Source organism: Camelina sativa, chromosome 7 (assembly GCF_000633955.1).
Source record: "Camelina sativa cultivar DH55 chromosome 7, Cs, whole genome shotgun sequence".
Classification (NCBI taxonomy): Eukaryota; Viridiplantae; Streptophyta; class Magnoliopsida; order Brassicales; family Brassicaceae; genus Camelina; species Camelina sativa.
The window spans coordinates 29,288,454-29,309,479 of record NC_025691.1 but is presented as its reverse complement, the minus strand read 5'-3'; the positions used below and the strand labels follow the sequence as shown (position 1 = coordinate 29,309,479).

General features: G+C 38.1%; 4 protein-coding genes and 1 pseudogene across 4 annotated transcripts; all 5 read left to right on the top strand.

Moving 5' to 3' along the window:
- LOC104703221 (epidermis-specific secreted glycoprotein EP1-like) lies at positions 223–1,764 on the top strand. Its single transcript, XM_010419192.2, has one exon. The coding sequence runs from the start codon at positions 263–265 to the stop codon at positions 1,592–1,594; it is 1,332 nt and encodes a 443-aa protein (XP_010417494.1). The 5' UTR covers positions 223–262; the 3' UTR covers positions 1,595–1,764.
- LOC104703220 (epidermis-specific secreted glycoprotein EP1-like) lies at positions 5,118–6,667 on the top strand. The gene has a single exon (XM_010419191.2). It carries the CDS (start codon positions 5,175–5,177, stop codon positions 6,498–6,500), a length of 1,326 nt encoding a protein of 441 aa, XP_010417493.1. The 5' UTR covers positions 5,118–5,174; the 3' UTR covers positions 6,501–6,667.
- On the top strand, positions 7,323–13,478 carry LOC104703219 (annotated as a pseudogene).
- On the top strand, positions 14,137–15,708 carry LOC104703218 (epidermis-specific secreted glycoprotein EP1). Its single transcript, XM_010419189.1, has one exon. The coding sequence runs from the start codon at positions 14,199–14,201 to the stop codon at positions 15,564–15,566; it is 1,368 nt and encodes a 455-aa protein (XP_010417491.1). The 5' UTR covers positions 14,137–14,198; the 3' UTR covers positions 15,567–15,708.
- On the top strand, positions 16,663–18,283 carry LOC104703217 (epidermis-specific secreted glycoprotein EP1-like). The gene has a single exon (XM_010419188.1). The coding sequence runs from the start codon at positions 16,722–16,724 to the stop codon at positions 18,087–18,089; it is 1,368 nt and encodes a 455-aa protein (XP_010417490.1). The 5' UTR covers positions 16,663–16,721; the 3' UTR covers positions 18,090–18,283.

Genomic DNA, 21,026 nt, shown 5'->3' with positions numbered 1-21,026 from the left:
GTGAGTCATATGTTATATAACTTATAAAGTGGCTTTTAAATGAATATTTTCACTCTATACCCAAAAGAATCAATGGATTATTGTACAAGTTGTTTCAATTTTGTATACAAGTTTGTTTCACTTCACTTTACACCGAATAGAATCAATAATTTATCACACACCCACTAAAGTGACGAGGTTTTCCTTTGGCTCCTCCTATAAAAAGAAGCTCACTCTGTATACCCAAAACACACCAATATCCATCAAACACATATTACAAAAAATGGAATTCTCAGTCACATTAGCTCTCTGCTTCACTCTCTCCATCACTTTGATCGGAGCACAAGCCAAAGTTCCCGTCGACGATCAATTCCGAGTGGTCAACGAAGGAGGCTACACCGATTACAGTCCGATCGAATACAACCCCGACGTACGTGGCTTCGTCCCCTTCAGCGACAACTTCCGTCTCTGTTTCTACAACACAACCTCAAACGCATACACTCTCGCTCTTAGGATCGGAAACAGAGCCCAAGAATCCACTCTGAGATGGGTCTGGGAAGCAAACAGAGGCTCACCGGTCAAAGAAAACGCGACGTTGACATTCGGCGAAGATGGAAACCTTGTACTCGCCGAAGCCGATGGTCGTGTGGTATGGCAAACGAACACGGCTAACAAAGGCGTCGTGGGGATCAAAATTTTAGAGAATGGCAATATGGTAATATACGATTCCAATGGAAAGTTCGTATGGCAGAGCTTTGACTCTCCGACCGACACGCTTCTCGTCGGACAGTCTTTGAAACTCAACGGTCGGACCAAGCTCGTAAGCAGACTGTCTCCATCGGCCAACACAAACGGACCGTACAGTCTTGTCATGGAAGCCAAGAAGCTAGTCTTGTACTACACGACAAACAAAACCCCAAAACCAATCGCTTATTATGAATACGAATTCTTCACCAAGATTACACAATTACAGTCTATGACGTTCGGAGCCGTGGAGGATTCCGACACTACGTGGGGTCTACACATGGAGGGTGTGGACTCTGGTTCTCAATTCAACGTTTCGACGTTCCTCTCGCGGCCGAAACACAACGCGACGTTGAGTTTTCTTCGGTTAGAGTCAGACGGAAACATCAGAGTTTGGAGTTACAGCACGTTGGCAAGTTCCACAGCTTGGGACGTGACATACACGGCGTTTACTAACGTCGACACTGATGGTAACGACGAGTGTAGGATCCCTGAGCATTGTTTAGGGTTTGGTCTGTGTAAGAAAGGTCAGTGTAACGCTTGTCCTAGCGACATAGGTCTTCTTGGTTGGGACGAGACTTGTAAGACTCCGAGTCTTGCTAGTTGCGATCCCAAGACATTTCATTATTTCAAGATCGAAGGAGCTGATAGTTTTATGATGAAGTATAACGGTGGATCATCGACGACGGAGAATGCTTGTGGGGACAAGTGTACGAAAGATTGCAAATGTTTAGGGTTTTTCTACAATAGGAAGAGTTCGAGGTGTTGGTTGGGTTATGAGCTCAAGACATTGACCAAAACCGGAGATTCTTCGCTGGTTGCCTATGTCAAGGCTCCTAATGCTAGCAAGAAGTCAGCTCTTGCCATTTGAAGTCTAAATTAACTAATGTTTTTGTGAGTTGTTTTGACGAATAATAAGGCTACGTTTGTCGTTTGTTTCTTCTCTTTTTCTAATAAATTATTGCTACTGGTTTATCTTACTTTTTTTAATAGCCTGTGTCGATGCTTAAGCTACATCGTAATAAAATTAAGTGAAACTCATTATTATCTACAATTCAAATGTTTTCAGATTTAGTATCATCATAAAATATTATGCTTAGTCAGTGATGCAGTAGAACTTACGTGCACATAACACTTTGTTTCTCAGAACTATGATTACTTAATAAGATGCGTGCTACGACGCCTTGACGCGGCGTCACCTTAACAGAGACGGTCTTCTGTCTCGCTTTGCTTACCAGTTTATTACATATATAAAGTAGAGATATCTTTAAGTACATTTTTGTGTCATTCTCTATTCTTTTTTATCTTTGTATGTATCCAAACCAATCTTAACTAAATTTTCAAAAGTACTCATAACCAAACACAATCATTTTCTTATTTGATAATATTAATTTCCTAAAATCTATCTATCTAATTTAATTAAATATGTTAGATTAAAATATAATTCTCCTTTCACTTTTATTTAATCTTATATTTAATTATTTAAATTAATATTTAATACATAAAATTAATAAAATTTTAGATTTTTTTCAGCATATAATGTGATTTGAATTTTTATAAACAGATATTTATTAAAAATTGTCTTAGGATATTTGTAATCAAACAAGTATATCCACATATAGAGCTCGGAATACATTTTTGGAGTACAATAGGGTGCTATCATTTTTTGCCAACTTCGGGTCGGGTTTTTAACTAAAATTATAACCGATTCAATTATCCGAATCCTCCTTAAGATTGCCGAATATTTTGGGCCGGTTTTTAATCTATAACATACTTATTTACATCCAATTAATGTCAATTAATGCCCATTGTATCTTAGGAAATATCTAATTTGCATGACGACTTTTTAGGACCGAGTTTGACAAAGGAATTGATAACCCAATTTATGTAATCACATCCTCTTAATCACATCTCTATAATATAGCAACTAATTCAAGATGAATACATCTTAGGAAATATCTAATTTGCGTTTAATAAACGATTACATATTTGGTAAGATCTTATTAGCTTTAAATGTACACTATTAATCCAATAATATCAATTGAGAATCATAATAAGAATATGTCAGATCATTCATTACTAAATCATAACTAACAAATCGTAAAATGTATATTCTCAACTTGCGAATCAAAAGTTTCTACAAAGCTCTACCTACAACCGTTAACAGTATATATATCAACAAAATAATAAACCGTGGTGTATTACCCGTACACCACGGGTAAAACCTATTTACATATACATAATTATATAGTCTTTTAAATATCATGCAGAGTTTTAAAACTTTACATCGTTTTCATTGTTAGCTCTTTATTTTTAAAGTCAACTTGAAAATTTGCCAGGTGTTATTTGTAGTTTATCCATATCAACCAAACGCTTTCGATTGCATTACTTTTGAAAACGTAATCAATTATTGAACTTTTGAATCAAACAAAAAAAAGTTAACTATGGAACAAAAGGTACAGTATACTTAGCAGTTAGCGCTATTCTTCATTTTTCTTTCTTTTTGTCAATTGATTTAGTCTAATTAAATCGATGGTACAAATTAAAGCCCAAACCAGAGAAATAGTGTCTATCAATACAAAATTTTAGTACAAAAATCTAGCGTTTGGAACAAAAGAATCGGTTTTAATTAGTATGACGTGGATTCCAACATCTGGTTGTTGATGGGTTGGTACTGTGACAAATTGTTGTTCTATATATCGAGCATGCCCATAAACATTTGTTACTATGAAACATTGGTACAATTGGAGCTGAAGTAGATACACATGCATAGCTATGAGTTAATAAGTTTCTAGATCTCATCTCCAGACAATGCCTTTTTGGGGTGGTTTGGTTCTCAAGTGATGCCTCTCTAAAGAGGCGGCTTATCTCGTCCTCACGCTATAGTATGTGAATAATTATAGGCTTTTGTAATTGTTTTGTCGGTGGAAATGGTAAATAATATGGGTTGGTAATTGATTGGCATGTTAGTCTGGCTGGGCAATGAATATATATTTTTATTTTCTCATAACAGTTGGTCGATATTATTGTATCTCTGTCGTAATACTCGCATGTAAGCAGTCAACAAAAATTAGTATTTTTAACGGCTTTTTTGTTCCTATGATAATTTGCGTTATGTCTATGTTGATATGTTTTGTAGATAATTTCCTTTCTACGCTATCTATTCAATGCGATAATCTTAAGAGCTTTACGTACGTTGTGAGCTGTGATTAACTTGTCTTAGCTAATTTACAGCATCGTATAAATATTTAAAACAAAATCACATGTTAAAATTCATTTTCATGAGTCAAACTTTTTTTGGAATCCCCACAAATTTTCAGAACAAAAAAAAGAGAAACTCTTTTGGGAATATTGTTTTTCATCTAATAGCAACTTAAGCTTAACAAATTATCATCTACTTAAAAACTTATTGTTTTATTTACGACATTAATTATACTTTTATGGGATATGCTAAATACAAGTTGGCACATGGACCCAGAATAAAATGTTGCTAAAAATAATTTAAAACAAAAATATATATAGCCGTCGAGTAAGACCCTGTTACCCCACACACCTGGCAAGCCGCCGGGTATTGGGACACACATGTACACTAAAGCTCCGATCTGGACCACATATACAGTATTTAATTCTTTATCCATTGTCCGTTTATTTTTGTTAAACACCTTCAGATTTATTAATTAACCAAGTAAGTGGTCAGAATAGTACAGATTTATATCAGAAAGACAATTAACTATTAACCTTAGTTATCTTTAGATAAACTATATCAAGTTGCATTTATTTGAATTATATCGAATTCTATCTATAATCTATGTGAATGCGACGTGAGTCAATAAATAATTAGGATAAACCCAACGAGACGATATAATCGAGTATGAGCATCTTCGCGGTGGGGCTCATCATAAAAAGTGGTTGGTCGGGCGGTCCTAATCTAAACGCGTGATTCATTTTGTTCGATTCAATCCGCAGCTCTAGTTAGTACCATTTTCGTATTTATTTCACTAATGTTGATGTGCTGTGCAAGAAAGTATAATAAAATATAACTAAAAAGTATTAACTAGCTTTGAAGAAAAACATGTCATACTTCTGATAATAATAAATTGTGTAGAAGATCAAATTTGTATTACTATAGGAATAAATAACAAACTGTAATCGTTGACTGGGTTTTGCTTATCTAATCGTGCACGGTTTAGCATTGAGATTAAGATAAGCTCTTTCAAAAATGTTCGAAAACATTCAAAAAGAAGAAAAAAAAAAACTTCGAAACAAAACCAGCAAAACCAGTAGATTATAGGAAAACAAAGACCAAAAAAGTCGTTTAAAGTACTCTTTAACAAAAAAATACTCTCAAAAATATTATTAAAGCAAAGACTTCCTTGGCTCTCCTATATATAGAAGCTCTCTCTGGTTACCCAAAACACATCAATATCCATCAAACACACACATATAACAAAATGAATTTCTCAATCACATTAGCTCTCTGTTTCACTCTCTCCATCATCTTGATCGGAGCTCAAGCCAAAGTTCCCGTCGACGATCAATTCCGAGTGGTCAACGAAGGAGGCTATACCGATTACAGTCCGATCGAATACAACCCCGACGTGCGTGGCTTCGTCCCCTTCAGCGACAACTTCCGTCTCTGTTTCTACAACACAACCTCAAACGCATACACTCTCGCTCTTAGGATCGGAAACAGAGCCCAAGAATCCACTCTGAGATGGGTCTGGGAAGCAAACAGAGGCTCACCGGTCAAAGAAAACGCGACGTTGACTTTCGGAGAAGACGGAAACCTTGTACTTGCCGAAGCCGATGGTCGCGTGGTATGGCAAACGAACACAGCTAACAAAGGCGTCGTGGGGATTAAAATCTTGGAGAATGGCAATATGGTAATATACGACTCCAATGGAAAATTCGTATGGCAGAGCTTTGACTCTCCGACCGACACGCTTCTCGTCGGACAGTCTTTGAAACGCAACGGTCGGACCAAGCTCGTAAGCAGACTGTCTCCATCGGTCAACACAAACGGACCGTACAGTCTCGTCATGGAAGCCAAGAAGCTAGTCTTGTACTACACGACAAACAAAACTCCGAAACCAATCGCTTATTATGAATACGAATTCTTCACCAAGATAACACAATTACAGTCGATGACGTTCGGAGCCGTGGAGGATTCCGACACAACGTGGGGTCTACACATGGAAGGCGTCGATTCTGGTTCTAAGTTCAACGTTTCAACGTTCCTCTCGCGGCCAAAACACAATGCGACGTTGAGTTTTCTTCGGTTAGAATCGGACGGAAACATCAGGGTTTGGAGTTACAGCACCGCAGCGACTGCGACTGCTTGGGACGTGACATACACGGCGTTTACTAACGACAACACTGACGGTAACGACGAGTGTAGGATCCCTGAGCATTGTTTGGGGTTCGGGTTGTGTAAGAAAGGTCAGTGCAACGCTTGTCCTAGCGACAAAGGGCTTCTTGGTTGGGATGAGACTTGTAAAACTCCGAGTCTCGCCAGTTGTGATCCCAAGACATTTCACTACTTCAAGATCGAAGGAGCTGATAGTTTTATGACAAAATATAACGGTGGATCATCGGCAACGGAGAGTGCTTGTGGGGACAAGTGTACGAGAGATTGCAAGTGTTTAGGGTTTTTCTACAATAGGAAGAGTTCGAGGTGTTGGTTGGGCTATGAGCTCAAGACATTGACTAGAACCGGAGATTCTTCGTTGGTTGCCTATGTCAAAGCTCCTAATACTAACAAAAAGTCAACTCTTTGAGGTGTGAAAGTCATATGAAATTGTTGTGGTTTAGTAACGTCAAATTTCGTTTGTTTATCTTTTTTTAAAAAAATGGTGTACTGATTCTCAAGCTAAATCGTAATAAAGTGAAGTGAATCAATCTCTGATATACGTACGTATCTAGTATATTCATAAAACACGATGCTTTGTCAGTACCCCCACATGCACCCAATGTATCATTATTATTATTTATTTTCTATTTTTCTACGAAAATTGAAATACTATAATATTAAATAGTGTTTTATCTTATTTCTTTTTTTATTTTTCGATTTTTTCACATATTATATGAAATAAACTAGTAAACAATTTGTGTTTCTTATTTTTCTCAAAGTCAGTAATCAAATCCATTCTTTCACAAGTATTTCGGGCGCCATGAACAAAGAAGAAAAGATATACAGTAGGCAGTACTGACAGTAGGTTACATGAATCTCTGACTGTTGTGCCTTAAAAAAAATTACCAAATAAAGGAAAAGGAAATAATAAAACGCCAGGTAGACACCAGCGTCAAAGTTGTTTGACTACCGACATTGTAAATTTAATCTGGACCGTCTAAAATACGAGTGTGAAAAGATTCGGATAGAAGGCCCAAACATTTTTGAAATTATCTTCTAGTTGGGCCGGCCACTATAACAAAAAAGGAAATAGCAAAAAATCTAATAGATTAATAGGAAAAGAAAAATAGTGAAATAGATAGATGAATCTAACGGTTAAAAAAATAGGAAATAGGTAATCAAATCCTGACCGTCGTATACCTTATCTATATATAAATCGCTCCACTCAAACCACATGTACATCTTCATCTTCTTTTTTTTGTTTGCTGTTGTTGTTTCTCTCTGTTACTGCTGCGTCTGTAAGCAGGTGTGATATTCTTCTAAACCCGATGACGCGTCTCTGATTTTGCTTTCAAATCGAACATCTCCTTCGTTCCTACTTGTGAATTTTTCTAGGGTTTCGCCTTTCTCAATTGCATTGCATCGGTAGCTTTTTATTACGTTCATGCCTCGATTTTTCACCTCTTCGCTCTTCGCTCTTCTTCTTCTTCTTCTTCTTGTAACTCGTATTCTCTATTTCGTTATCGCTTCTGAATTTTCACTTTGGGTTTCTAAATTGGATCGATGCTTTTTCTCTAATTATATGTTTATTTACTTTGTCCCTTTTGTTTAGTTGATTTAGATTTGTGGTGGAGGATCCTACGACTGATCGGTGGTGGTTTTGACAGATCGTTTCTCTTCTAGGGTTTGGTTTCTAATTAAATTGTATTGTTCAAGGCTTCTTTTTAATGTTCATCTGGTTTACTTGTTGTCGTTCTATTATTTCAGGTTTTGGATGATGTCTTTTTCGAATTGTGATGGCTTTGATGGACGCGCTTGCTTCGCTTCTTCTCTGTGCCAACGTCTATAGGGGTTTTGGAGGATCTTTTGATCGGTAATGGCTTTTACTGATTCATGTTATTCTTCTAGGGTTTTGGTTTCTAAATTGAATCATTCAAGGCTTATTATTATGTTCATGCGATTTTTACCTCTTTGCTCTGTTATTTTAGATTGTGGAAGAGGATGCTTTGATCGGTCGCTGATTTGTCTTCTCTGCGCTACATCTTCAGGTAGTCTTCTTCCTCTTAACCAACTTTGTTTTTTCTTTCTATATAAGTGAAGGAAACATATCTAACTCTCTTTGATGTAGATCGTGGAATTACTAAGTGGGAGATTCGAAGAGAATGAAAACATTGCGGCAGTGCGTATGATTTCTCAGTTAAACTTTCAGGTTACTTCGCATATATATCTATACACCTTTTGGTCTACCGATTGTTTTATTTAATATTGGCTAATGTTGGTCCTCTGTTTCTTGTGTACACACATTCAGATGAGAGATGATATGAATGTGTGCTCCCCCGCTTCTGGATTTTTACTCCTCCTATATGTGGTTTATTCAGGTTTGCGTTCCTCTACCTAATTGTTTTCATTAACTGGACTTTGAATTATGGCTTCCTGAGTTTTGGACTGTGCCATCAGGGAGTTTTCAACATGATTTGATGTGATCTTTTTTTTTTTTTTAAATTGGATTTTTCAGGTTTCAAAGTAATGTAGCTGATCTTCCTAGTGACGCTTACATCGACATCTTTAGCCTAAGACCTTTTCTTTTGTTATAGATAGTCGAGGTTCTATAAGAGAAAAAGCAACAGGTTACTAACTGGTCTCTTGGATCTGTTACTTTAGATTGTGGAGGATGCTTTGCACGGTCAGTGATGGTTCTGATGGAATTTGTCTTCTCTGCGCTACATCTTCAGGTAGTCTTCTTCCTCTCTACCGATTTTTTCTTTTCTTTTCTGTATAAGTGGTAAAATATCTCTGTCTCTCTTTGATGCAGATCGTTGAGGCACCGAGATTACTGTGTGGGAGGTTCGAAGAGATAAAAGAAAGCATTGTGGGATTTGCGTATCAGTTCTGAATTTAACTTTCAGGTTAGCTCGCATTTTTACATCTTTTTTGCTCTAGACGCATATCGTTTTGCTTCTGAATTTTTACTTTGGTTCGGTTGTTTTTTCTTCCATGTTATTTACTTGTTGTTTTCGTTTTGTTGGTTTAGACTTGTGGTGGATCCTACGATTGATCGGTGATGGCTTTGACTGATTGTCTTCAGGCATTCTCATGGGTTCCTTGCTCTAAACACATCTCTATTATTTGTTTCTGAATTTTCACTTTGGTTTCGTGGTTTTTTCTTCATGTTATTTACTTGTCGTTTTTGTTATTTCAGCTTTTGAATAATGCTTTTATCGACCGGTGATGGCTTTGATGGACACGCTTTTCTCTGTGCTACATCTTCAGGGGGTTTTGTTCTTCCTCTTAACACGTCTTTTAACTTTTTTTAGTTTTGCTCTTTATGTTTCTTTCTTCGTCTTGCAGTTGTTTTGGAAGAATATTATTGATCTGAGCATCGCGTATTAGTTCTTCTCCATGCACGTATTCAGGCGTTCTCACATGTTCCTTGCTCAAAATCTCTAAATGCATCTCTATTTGCTTATTCGGTGGTTTTTTTCTTCTAACTACATATTATTTACTTGTGTTTTTTTGTTATTGATTTAGATTTGTAGAGGATCCTACGATTGATAGGTGATGGCTTCGACAGATTGTTGTCACTCTAAATCATTCTTCTAGAGTTTGGATTCTTAATTGAATCTGGGCTCCTCTGATTTACAAGGTTGGACATGTGGTTTATTCAGGTATTTCCTCCTCTTTCTCTTTGGAGGTTCCATCTCTGGAGTTTGATTCGTGGGTTTCTTTTGCTTGTGGTTGTTACCCTTCTGTGAATTACTTTTTCTTCTCTTCTGATTGCTCTCTGCTAATTTATTTATTTTTTTTTTTTCTAGCTTATGGTTTCTAAATTGCATTGTGGCATCTTTTGTTCATACAATATACTTCTCGTTCTGTTATTTCAGATTGTGCAATATGCTTTTATCGACCGTTGATGGATCTTTGTGACGCGTTTTCTCTATCCTAGGGTTTATTCAGGTCTTCAGGGGGTGTTCTTCTCTGAAATTTGTTTTCTTCCCTACGTTTCTAAATTGTATTGGTGCTCTTTCTCTATTTTGCGTCTCGTTTTGATTTTTTAGATTGTGGATGATGCGATGATCGAATGTGATGGCTTTTATTGATCTTTCTCTTCTGGCGGTTTTCTGTCCCTTTTGCCAACTTTTAATTTCTGAGCCAATATTCTCTCTTTGATGCATTGAGTCTGTTCTGGTAAATATCTCTTCTTGTCTATCATATTTTTAGGTTTCTTATCTGCTACATCTTTTTATCATCTTTTCGAATATATGTTCGTAGTACAACCACAAATTCCTCTGTCCTGTACTCCTGTTCTGTCTCAGTTTATCTTGAAGGATGTCTTTCTGTTGTCGCTTCCTGTCACCTCTTTGGCTGTTATTTCTTTTCCCTTTGATTAATCTTTGGTGTTCTAAAATTAGCTCATGTTTCTCTTTTGTTATTTTTTGGAGAAATTCTTGAAGGGATGGATTGATTGCATATAGTTTTGTGTTTCTGGTTACTTCGCATACACCTCTTTTACTACATACAGATTGTTTTATTTAAGATTGGCTATAGCTGGTGAGGTATGATTTGTCCTGTGTCTGAGTTTCCCTGATTTTCTTCACCACTCTGTTTCTGTGATGTGTACTCACTCTTAGATGAAAGATGATATTTGTCAGCGATCTGTTTGCTTTTTACATACTTCGTGCATTTCGAAGTTTTGCTTCCTGAGTTTTGGACTGTGCCACCGGGAAGTGTTCAAAAACCTGGACTTTCTGGTACTGGAACAGTAATGTTTCGCATCTTCCTAGTGATTATGGCTTTTCTGCTTATGCCTTATAGTCTGTTACTAAGTCTTTATCGTAGATATTTCAGGTTACTAGGTGTATTTCAAAAGCTACATCTATTCTTAGCGTTTGATCCCAATTACAGTAATGTTCTACATCTATTCTTTGTATATAAACTACTTCCTTTCATTATAGCCTTATAGGTCTGTTGACGCTGTAAAGGAGGCATATATGCTCCTTTTAAAAAATTGTTGGCATCCTGGGATGGATTTTTTTATATTTCTCTGACGTCTGTGGTGATTATTTTGTTTGTCTTTTTCTGTTTTGGTTACCTCTATATTTCGTGGAGATGTGATCAGCTTTCTTTCCCCTTGTCTGTTTTTGCCTTTTTCTATGGATTAAATAGTAATCACTTCTGCTTGAGATGAAGTAAGTATCTTTGCAAAGGAGTTTGGATGGTGCAAAGTGGAATTTATGTATCTGTACATCATGATACTAATGAAGTTGATCTGACTTGATTTTGTTCGGGTGATGCGTGATGTTGTCACTTCACTTGCTTAAGTTGATTTTTTTTTTGGTTCAACGCTTTTTAGTTGACTAGCTTTTGATTAAGGTGGAGCCCATCAATATTTGTTTGAGCCCATTGAGGTGAAGTGCATCGATATAAAACAAACCCCTAAGTTAGAAGCGTCGCCACGGGCCACGGACCACGGTCATCATTACTTTACCCCCGACAATCTCTGATCGGTTTCGTCTCCTTCGTCGCTATCTGTCATCGTATCGCGCCGCTGGTACTGTTCACATCGTTTCTCGTCTTAATCGTATTCTATTGTGTTGTCAATATATTGCTGAGATCTCTCGAAACAAAAGCGTCACGATCACAAAGGACTGAAATCACATGGATTTGATAAGTCAATTGCCTGAGGATTTGCTGCATCAGATACTCTTAAAACTTGCTACGAGGGATTCTGTTAGAACCAGTGTCTTGTCGACGAGATGGAGATTTCTTTGGCAACGTGTTCCTGGATTGGACCTCTACTTTGGTGACTTAAGAGACATTGGGTTAGAGGATTTCGTCAACAGGTTTCTAGATTTGGATAAGAAGAAACCACTCATAAACCAATTCAAGTTGGTATTTGGCGTCACGCAATATGAAACTGAAGGATCCAATTTCATCGACAAGTGTGTCAACTCAGTGGTTGCCCGTGGAGTTCAACATCTTGTGCTTATTGCTTATGTAGTGGACTCTTATAACAGCAATAATCGTTGTCCCATAATAAAGCTTCCGGGAAGCATTTCTATGTGTGAGACATTGGTACACTTGAAGCTGATCATTGTAGGCATCCATAGTTTTGACTCCGTTTCTCTACCTCGTCTCGAGACAATGCATTTAAAATCGGTTTGGTTTTCGAGTGATGCGGCTCTTGAAAGGCTTATCTCATCCTCCCCACTTCTTCAAGATTTGAACATTGACGAAATTTGGAATGTGGAATTTTTACGAGTGCGGTCTCAGACACTAAGTAGCTTGAGTATACGCATTTTTTAAACAAATTTGAACGTGTCTGGTCAAATAACTGGGGTAGCGATTGATGCTCCCACACTTAAGCGTCTGAGTCTCGAAATCGACCAGTTTATAGACCTTGTATGTTCTCCGATCAGAGTGTGTTTTTATATCGTTTCTTTCATCGAAAGCGATTTTAACTCATCAACGATGAAAACATTACGTACATTTCTGGCTTGTATATCGAAGGTCAAAAATCTTAGCCTCAGTTGCTCTACCCTTAAGGTATGTATATTTTGTAAATATATATTCATCTTGAAATACTTTGTCTCGAGAACTTATTACTAATGTTCTTTTTTTTTTTTCTTGGTTTTTGCTAGGCCATGTGTGCTTACTCGAAACTCCAACCACTGCCTCAGTTCTCTAACTTGACCCATTTGAAAGTTTCATTTCTTTTCTCTGTTTCAGTTATAGAGTTGTTGGCAACTTTGCTCGCAAGTTGTCCAAACCTAAAATCTTTACAGTTGGTAATTTATCTTTACAAGTAACTCTTGAGTTCTTTTTGCCCAATCACTTAACTAAACTATGCATTCTCATTACGTTTTTCCTTTCTTGTCGTTCACTATATGTAGTCGATTTGCGGTTACCTATATAAAATGGACACCTCAAGATCACATGATGTGCCTAAGTGTCTGCTAACATCGCTCGAGATTGTTGAGATATACAGCTCGGGTGGAGATGAGGTCGAAACTGAGCTTGTCAAATACATCTTGGGGAATGCAGCAGTTCTCAAGGAGCTTAATCTTAAATTTCCTTTTTGGGGAGAAGCCAAATACAGGCTGCTTGCGCTTCCAAAGCGTTCTTCGGTTTGCCAAGTCACATGTGCCTAAGTGTCTGCCTACATCACTCGATTCTGTTGAAACGGAACTTGTCGAATACGTCTTATGGAATGCACCAGGTCTCATGAAGCTTGATTTTTGTTCCCATTGTCGGGCATCTGAAGACATATACGAAGTTGTCAAGCAAATTAATACGTTTCCAACCGGGCTTGTTGAGTTTTACTTCATTAGTATTGAAGCTGTTTTCTTGAGCAAACCCAAGTGTAAACCTAATTATGCTTCTTATTAGATGTTTCGAGGTTCCATTACTTGTTCCGATTAGACTTCGTAGCATTTAAAATTATTTGTTATGTGATTGGTAAATCCAAGATGCCGTGATATTATTGATAACGTAGAAAACGATACATAGTATATGTGATTGGTTCTCAGCAATTATTGTTTGGTTTTTCATTTGGTGCACACGTAAGAATACAATACAGTACATGAATACGTGTACATAAATTTTAAAATGAAACGCCAAATCTTGACTAAACCCCCAAGTAATATCGCAATGGCATCAAAGAAAAATCACAACTTTGATGTTTTTCTTCAAAAACTAAACCCACAGTTTTTGATGTCATAAACATAACCCACAGTTTTTAATATGTACTACGATGATGCCGTGATGTTTACTAAAACGATAGTACAAAGAAAATTTCATAAGGTAAAAAGAAATAAGTTAATCATTCTACATAAGACAATATATATATATATACTATATAGTACTGTATATGACGAACGAATATGCGAAAATCTGCACTAGACAAAGCTTATCCAAATAATAATAAATCGCAATCAGCCCCCATTGTACAGCACCACCAATTTGTTTAATATGTAGTCAAGTCGCTGTTAACAACTTTGACTTTTCAAACAAATACAGCCAATCAATAACGCAACAAAACGAAAAACTTATAAATACCACCCACAAGATATAAATCTTCTAACAAATATCATCTGATCTAACTCCTTCGTACTCAAAAAACAAAATCATGTCACGATTCCATATCTTATTAACTTTAGCACTTGCCATTGCCACTGTTTCAGTGGTTATAGCTCAAGTCCCTCCAGAGAAACAATTCAGATTCGTCAACGATGGCGAGTTCGGCGAATACATCACCGAGTACGACGCCAGTTACCGCTTCATCGAATCATCAAACCAGAGCTTCTTCACGTCACCATTCCAGCTCTTGTTTTACAATACTACCCCTAGCGCCTATGTCTTAGCTCTCCGAGTCGGACTCAGGCGCGACGAGTCTCTCATGCGCTGGATCTGGGACGCCAACCGGAACAGTCCCGTCGGAGAAAACGCAACGCTCTCACTCGGTCGCAACGGAAACCTCGTCCTCGCTGAAGCAGACGGACGAGTCAAGTGGCAGACTAACACAGCTAACAAAGGCGTCACAGGGTTCCGAATCCTGCCCAACGGAAACATGGTGCTACACGACAAAAACGGCAAATTCGTCTGGCAGAGCTTCGATCACCCAACCGACACACTCCTCAACGGCCAGTCCCTAAAAGTCAACGCAGTCAACAAACTCGTCAGCCGAACATCTGACGTGGACGGCTCAGATGGTCCGTACAGCATGGTGCTTGATACCAAAGGTTTAACCATGTACGTTAACAAAACCGGTACGCCGTTAGTTTACGGCGGATGGCCGGATCACGATTTCCGCGGCACCGTCACTTTCGCCGTTACGCGAGAGTTCGATAACTTAACGGAGCCGTCAGCTTACGAGCTTCTCCTCGAACCCGCACCGCAACCCGCTACGAACCCGGGTAATAACCGCCGGTTACTCCAAGTCAGACCAATCGGAAGCGGCGGAGGAACTTTGAACTTAAACAAAATCAATTACAACGGAACGATCTCGTATCTAAGACTCGGATCTGACGGGAGTCTCAAGGCTTACTCGTATTTCCCAGCCGCTACGTATCTCAAATGGGAAGAGAGTTTCTCGTTCTTCTCCACTTACTTCGTCCGTCAATGTGGCTTACCGTCGTTTTGCGGCGATTACGGTTACTGCGATCGTGGAATGTGCGTCGCGTGCCCTACACCCAACGGCTTACTCGGATGGAGTGACGAATGCGCACCACCCAAAACGACGCAGTTTTGCGGCGGAGGCAAGGGTAAAACCGTCAATTATTACAAGATTGTCGGTGTTGAGCATTTTACTGGGCCGTATGTAAATGACGGACACGGCCCAACTTCGGTAAATGATTGCAAGGCAAAGTGCGATGGTGATTGCAAGTGTTTGGGTTACTTCTACAAGGAGAAAGACAAGAAGTGTTTGCTTGCTCCTCTTCTTGGTACGCTCATCAAAGACACCAACGCTTCTTCTGTTGCTTACATCAAATACTAGTGTTTTACCGCTATATTTATTTACTGAATTCAGTGTGAAATCTTAGAGATTTAAAGAATAATGGGTGAGCTTGTAAAGATTCACCGTGTTTAATAATTGTATCACCTTTCTATATACTGCAAGCAATTGGCTTTATATACCATCTGCATAATACCTTTGATCATCAAAATACTATCTGAAGCTTTAAGAACGAGAGTTTTGTAGTTTAGTGGTCCTCTTAGATAGCTAAATATATACTATCACATTGCTTCTCCAACTCAATAAATGTCCTATTATTTATTTTGTTGTTGGACAAGCCATCTGGGAAACGTCCATTGGTACTTGGTAGTAATTTTTTTGACAAGTTTTGTGGTCTTTTTTTCTTATCGAAATTACACTATTCATTAGCATTATTACATTAGAAGAAAACAAAGCTTACCCTACTGCAATACATAATATACATTCATCACGATCAAGACTAGTTTTTTTATATATATATTTTTCTGTAAACAAAAAAACCTTTTAGATTTTTCTAACTGCTAAGAGCTGGGGAAATTTGTGTTCTTATATATCTGCTAGCATTATTATCTCGGATGAAAAAGGATTTTATATCATACAGCACTACAATGCATTGAGGGTATCGAATAAAGGTTGGGAATGTGTAGTTTAGAACGATACATAAATTACTACATGACGTATATTGACTATATTCAATCAAATACAGGACGGAAAATTTGAGAAACGGATTCGAGAAGTTTTGCATGTAAAGTTAATATTCAAATATTGGATCATTCTATTATTATTATTTTTTTTGATATGCATATGAGACAAAACAATTTAACAACATATAATCAGTGATTTGTTTTAAAAACAAAAAAAAAAAAAAAACAGAAAAAAAATTCAATGATTTGCTCGAAACTTTATTGTATTAACGAGAATATTCGAATAATCTCAGTAGAGTAATCTTATCCAAATCAATAAATCATAAATGAGCAATTGGTCCTCTTGCAGAGCACTGATTAGTCTGATTTGGTTGACAAGTCACAGTTTGCAGCTTGGGACTTTTCAAACGAGTACAGCCCAAGATGTTATATATACAACCAAAAAATACAATTTTTAGACAATCATCTCCCTCCATTACTCAATCCTGGAGAAAAAAAGACATAATCATAAATCATGCTTCGGATTAATATCTTACTAATCACGGCACTTGCCATTTCCTCTGTTTCCGTGGTCATGGCCCAAGTCCCTCCCGAGAAACAATTCAGAGTCCTCAACGAACCAGCCTACGCTCCATATATAACCGAGTACGACGCGAGCTACCGATTCCTCGACTCACCGAATCAGAGCTTCTTCACATTTCCTTTCCAGCTCATGTTTTACAATACTACTCCTAGCGCCTACGTGTTAGCTCTCCGAGTCGGAACCAGGCGTGACATGAGTTTCACTCGTTGGATCTGGGACGCCAATCGCAACAACCCCGTCGGAGACAACTCCACGCTCTCACTCGGTCGCGACGGCAACCTCGTACTCGCTGAGTTAAACGGCCAAGTCAAGTGGCAGACTAACACAGCTAACAAAGGCGTCACCGGGTTCCGAATCTTGCCCAACGGAAACATGGTGCTACACGACAAAAACGGCAAATTCGTTTGGCAGAGCTTCGATCACCCAACCGACACACTCCTCGTCGGCCAATCTCTCAAAGTCAACGGAGTTAACAAACTCGTCAGCCGTACATCTGCCGCTAACGGCTCAGATGGTCCGTATAGTATGGTTCTTGATAACAAAGGTTTAACCATGTACGTTAACAAAACCGGTACGCCGTTAGTTTACGGCGGATGGCCGGATCACGATTTCCGCGGCACCGTCACTTTCGCCGTTACACGAGAGTTCGATAACTTAACGGAGCCGTCAGCTTACGAGCTTCTCCTCGAACCCGCACCGCAACCCGCTACCAACCCGGGTAATAACCGCCGGTTACTCCAAGTCAGACCAATCGGAAGCGGCGGAGGAACTTTAAACCTAAACAAAATCAACTACAACGGAACGATTTCGTATCTAAGACTTGGATACGACGGTAGCCTCAAGGCCTTCTCGTATTTCCCAGCCGCGACGTATCTTGAATGGGAAGAGTCATTTGCTTTCTTCTCCACCTACTTCGTCCGTCAATGTGGCTTGCCGACGTTTTGTGGCGATTTCGGATATTGCAATCGTGGAATGTGCGTCGGATGCCCTACACCGAAAGGTCTGTTAGCTTGGAGTGATAAATGCGCGGCACCTAAAACGACGCAATTTTGCAGCGGTGGTAAGGGTAAAACTGTAAACTACTACAAGATTGTTGGCGTTGAACATTTTACTGGGCCGTATGTTAACGGTGGACAAGGCCCGATTTCTGTAGGCGACTGCAAGGCCAAGTGTGATCGTGATTGCAAGTGTTTGGGTTACTTCTACAAGGAGAAGGACAAGAAATGTTTGATCGCTCCTCTTCTTGGTACACTTATCAAAGATTCCAACACTTCTTCTGTTGCTTACATCAAATATTAGCCCGATTTGATAACCGAAACCAACTTGAATTCTCAGAGATTTAGTAACGAATAATCGGTGTGTTTGTAATGATTCACTGTTTTTGTTTTAGTATACACAAAGCGTGATATGCCCGGTCCTTATTAAGTATGATATAGTAAATATACTACGTGAAGCACTCATTTAGATTATATAAAAGTTTGATGTTCTTCAGATTGGTGAGCCTTTTTTACGCTTTTGTTAAAGCCAACGTCAAAATCCCTTGTTTGTGCTTACTTTTGAACTTTGATCAAAATATATTTTCTTTGACATAGGGAAAGTAATTTTTTTATTTAAATAACTTTTGTTAATGTTGTCGTGGTAATTGATCTCAAGGTTGCAAATCTTACAATCTCTACATCTATTCTACGGTAAATATGTTCTACATGAATGCAATGCGCATATGTTGGTCAATAAATGATTTGTACGTCTCATCGAGATCTTGTTATCCATGATATTTTTTTCACCTATGATATTCCATCTTACTCAAAACTGGAACCACTACTTCAATCTATGGTCCTATATTTAGTCTCTAACCACGGGTATTTATGGATTAGTACAGTTTAGAAAACTTTTGAATATAGGATTGATTTTTTATTTATTTTCTTAACAATTTCTAAAAGTGTAATTATATTAGTGCAGGATAAAAGAGAATCATAGCATATCCGTTTTCTACAATGATGTTAGATACTCGTTCCCATTATAGATCATATCTTTCAAATCGATGATATTTAATGGTGGTAACCCATTGAATATTTTTGGTAATGTTGATATTTTTTCAGCATTTATACATGAAAGCACATGTAAGCTTATCAATCATACACACCTAGAGGCCAGAGGAATAGTATACAAACGCGTGTACGTAAACTGAAAAGTTTTTCAGTGAAAACTTGAGCCCCTACCTAGGACCCAAGAACGTTGCCTTGTCCGGTTGTCTCAACATCTATGCATAACGAACCTATAATTTGTATACCCAAATTCTTTTATTTTTTAAATACGTTGCCAGTTGCCTCATGCCTGAATGCCTGAAATATATCTTATTCAAATTTTAGCTAATACTAAAAGACCGCAGATTTCCTGAATTCTTTTGTATAGATTTTTGCATGTAAATCATGTAATTCACTTAATAGCAAAACTAAAACTAAAGAAAAATATCCGAAAAATCCAAACGCAAGTCACTATCACTCCCTCCCTCTCTAGATCGAGCGCCAATTTCTTTGAATAGAAGCCACGTTGCAAATTTAAACTTTTTGACTTTTCAAACGGAGACAGCCAACGTTAGAAATATAAAACTAGCGGAAACATTGTGGTCCACGACTGAAAACGCCCAGCTAGTCTGGCAGAACTTTGACCATCCCACCGACACACTCCTCATTGGCCAGCACCTAACACTCAGCGGATCTGACGGTCCGTACCGTACAGTATGGTTCTTGACAACAAAGGTTTGGTCATGTAGTACGTTAACAAAACTGGTCAGCCGTTACCATACGGTTGATGGAGAACACAGCGACTTTCGTGGCTCCGTTACGTTTACTGTTACCCTTAGACGTGAGTTCGAAAATCTTACAGAGCCGTCGTCTTATGAGCTCCGTTTGGCGTTTGGTACCAGTCCAGGCGCAGTATCACTGTATCAGGGGCTTACAACGCAATGGTGACGTACTATAAGACTTGGATCTCGTACTACGATCCCGCCACGTATGAAGTATCAAGTATGGGAAGAGTCTTTCTCGTTCTTCTCGCGATATTTCGTTCGTCAGTGCGGGTTTGCCGAGATTTCGGTTACTGCGACGAGGGGATGTGCACCACGTGTCCCAAATCCGAAATGTTTGCTCGCCGCGTAGCACGACGGTGTTTTGTGGACGTAATGGTAAACTATAAATTACTATGAGATTGTGGGCGTGGAGCATTTTACTGGGCCTTATGTAATAATGGTAAAGGCCCAATAACGGTAAGCGCTTCCAAGGCGAAATGAGATCGTGATTGGCAAGGTTTTGGGCCTTTTTCTATGAAGTATCAAGTATGGGAAGAGTCTTGCTCCTCTTCTCGGCACAGTCATAAAAGAAGTCAACACTTCAATTGGTTAATATCAAATAGTATTAGTCTTCTTTTCACGTAATTTATTATGTTATTTTACACTGTATATAATCTTACTTTCTTACTATAAAAGAGTTAAACGTCTCTTTGGTTTTTTGATTTATGTGTCGTGTTTGTATTACGACCAAATAAATAGGCCTAAGTTATGCCATTTTGAAGTGGATCATTATAAATATCCTTTAATAAATATGCAATTAATGCCTTTGTTTTTGTATAAATAGCATTGAGAGACAACTGGGGGAAAGTAATATCGAGACAACTCGATCGATATTGATGTACATTTCATAATTCTTCTGTTAGTCAATGATTTGAATTGAATGGCGTGGGACCATTTTCTCTACATACGACTGGATTGGCTTTACTCAGATTTCATTTTCTTGGTCGAATGAGTAATCTATAAGAAAGTGAAAACATAATGAAAATTAAATTATGAAGAATCAAAACCTAGGAGAGTAGGTAGGTAATGGGATTTCTATTATAAATAAGGAATACTTCCTTTAACCACAAAAGTTATGCTATCATTTGAAAAATAAAAACTATTCAAACAACCCTTGAATAATGGATATTCCCCTTAGTTTATTAGATGGGTTATCATCTTCTTATAAGTTATAAGTTATAACGATTGGTCAGTGCCTCAGTGGCAGCCAAAAAAAAGACTATTCTTAATCTTATTTAAGTAGACAACAAATTACTAATAGAGAAATATTAGCATAACAATTCTGTAGATGACAAATCTTTAAATAAGCATATGCAAGCGTCCATCGCAGATCTTTCCGATTGGGACCTCCATAGATTTTATCTGTCTGGTGAGAGAATCACATTTGT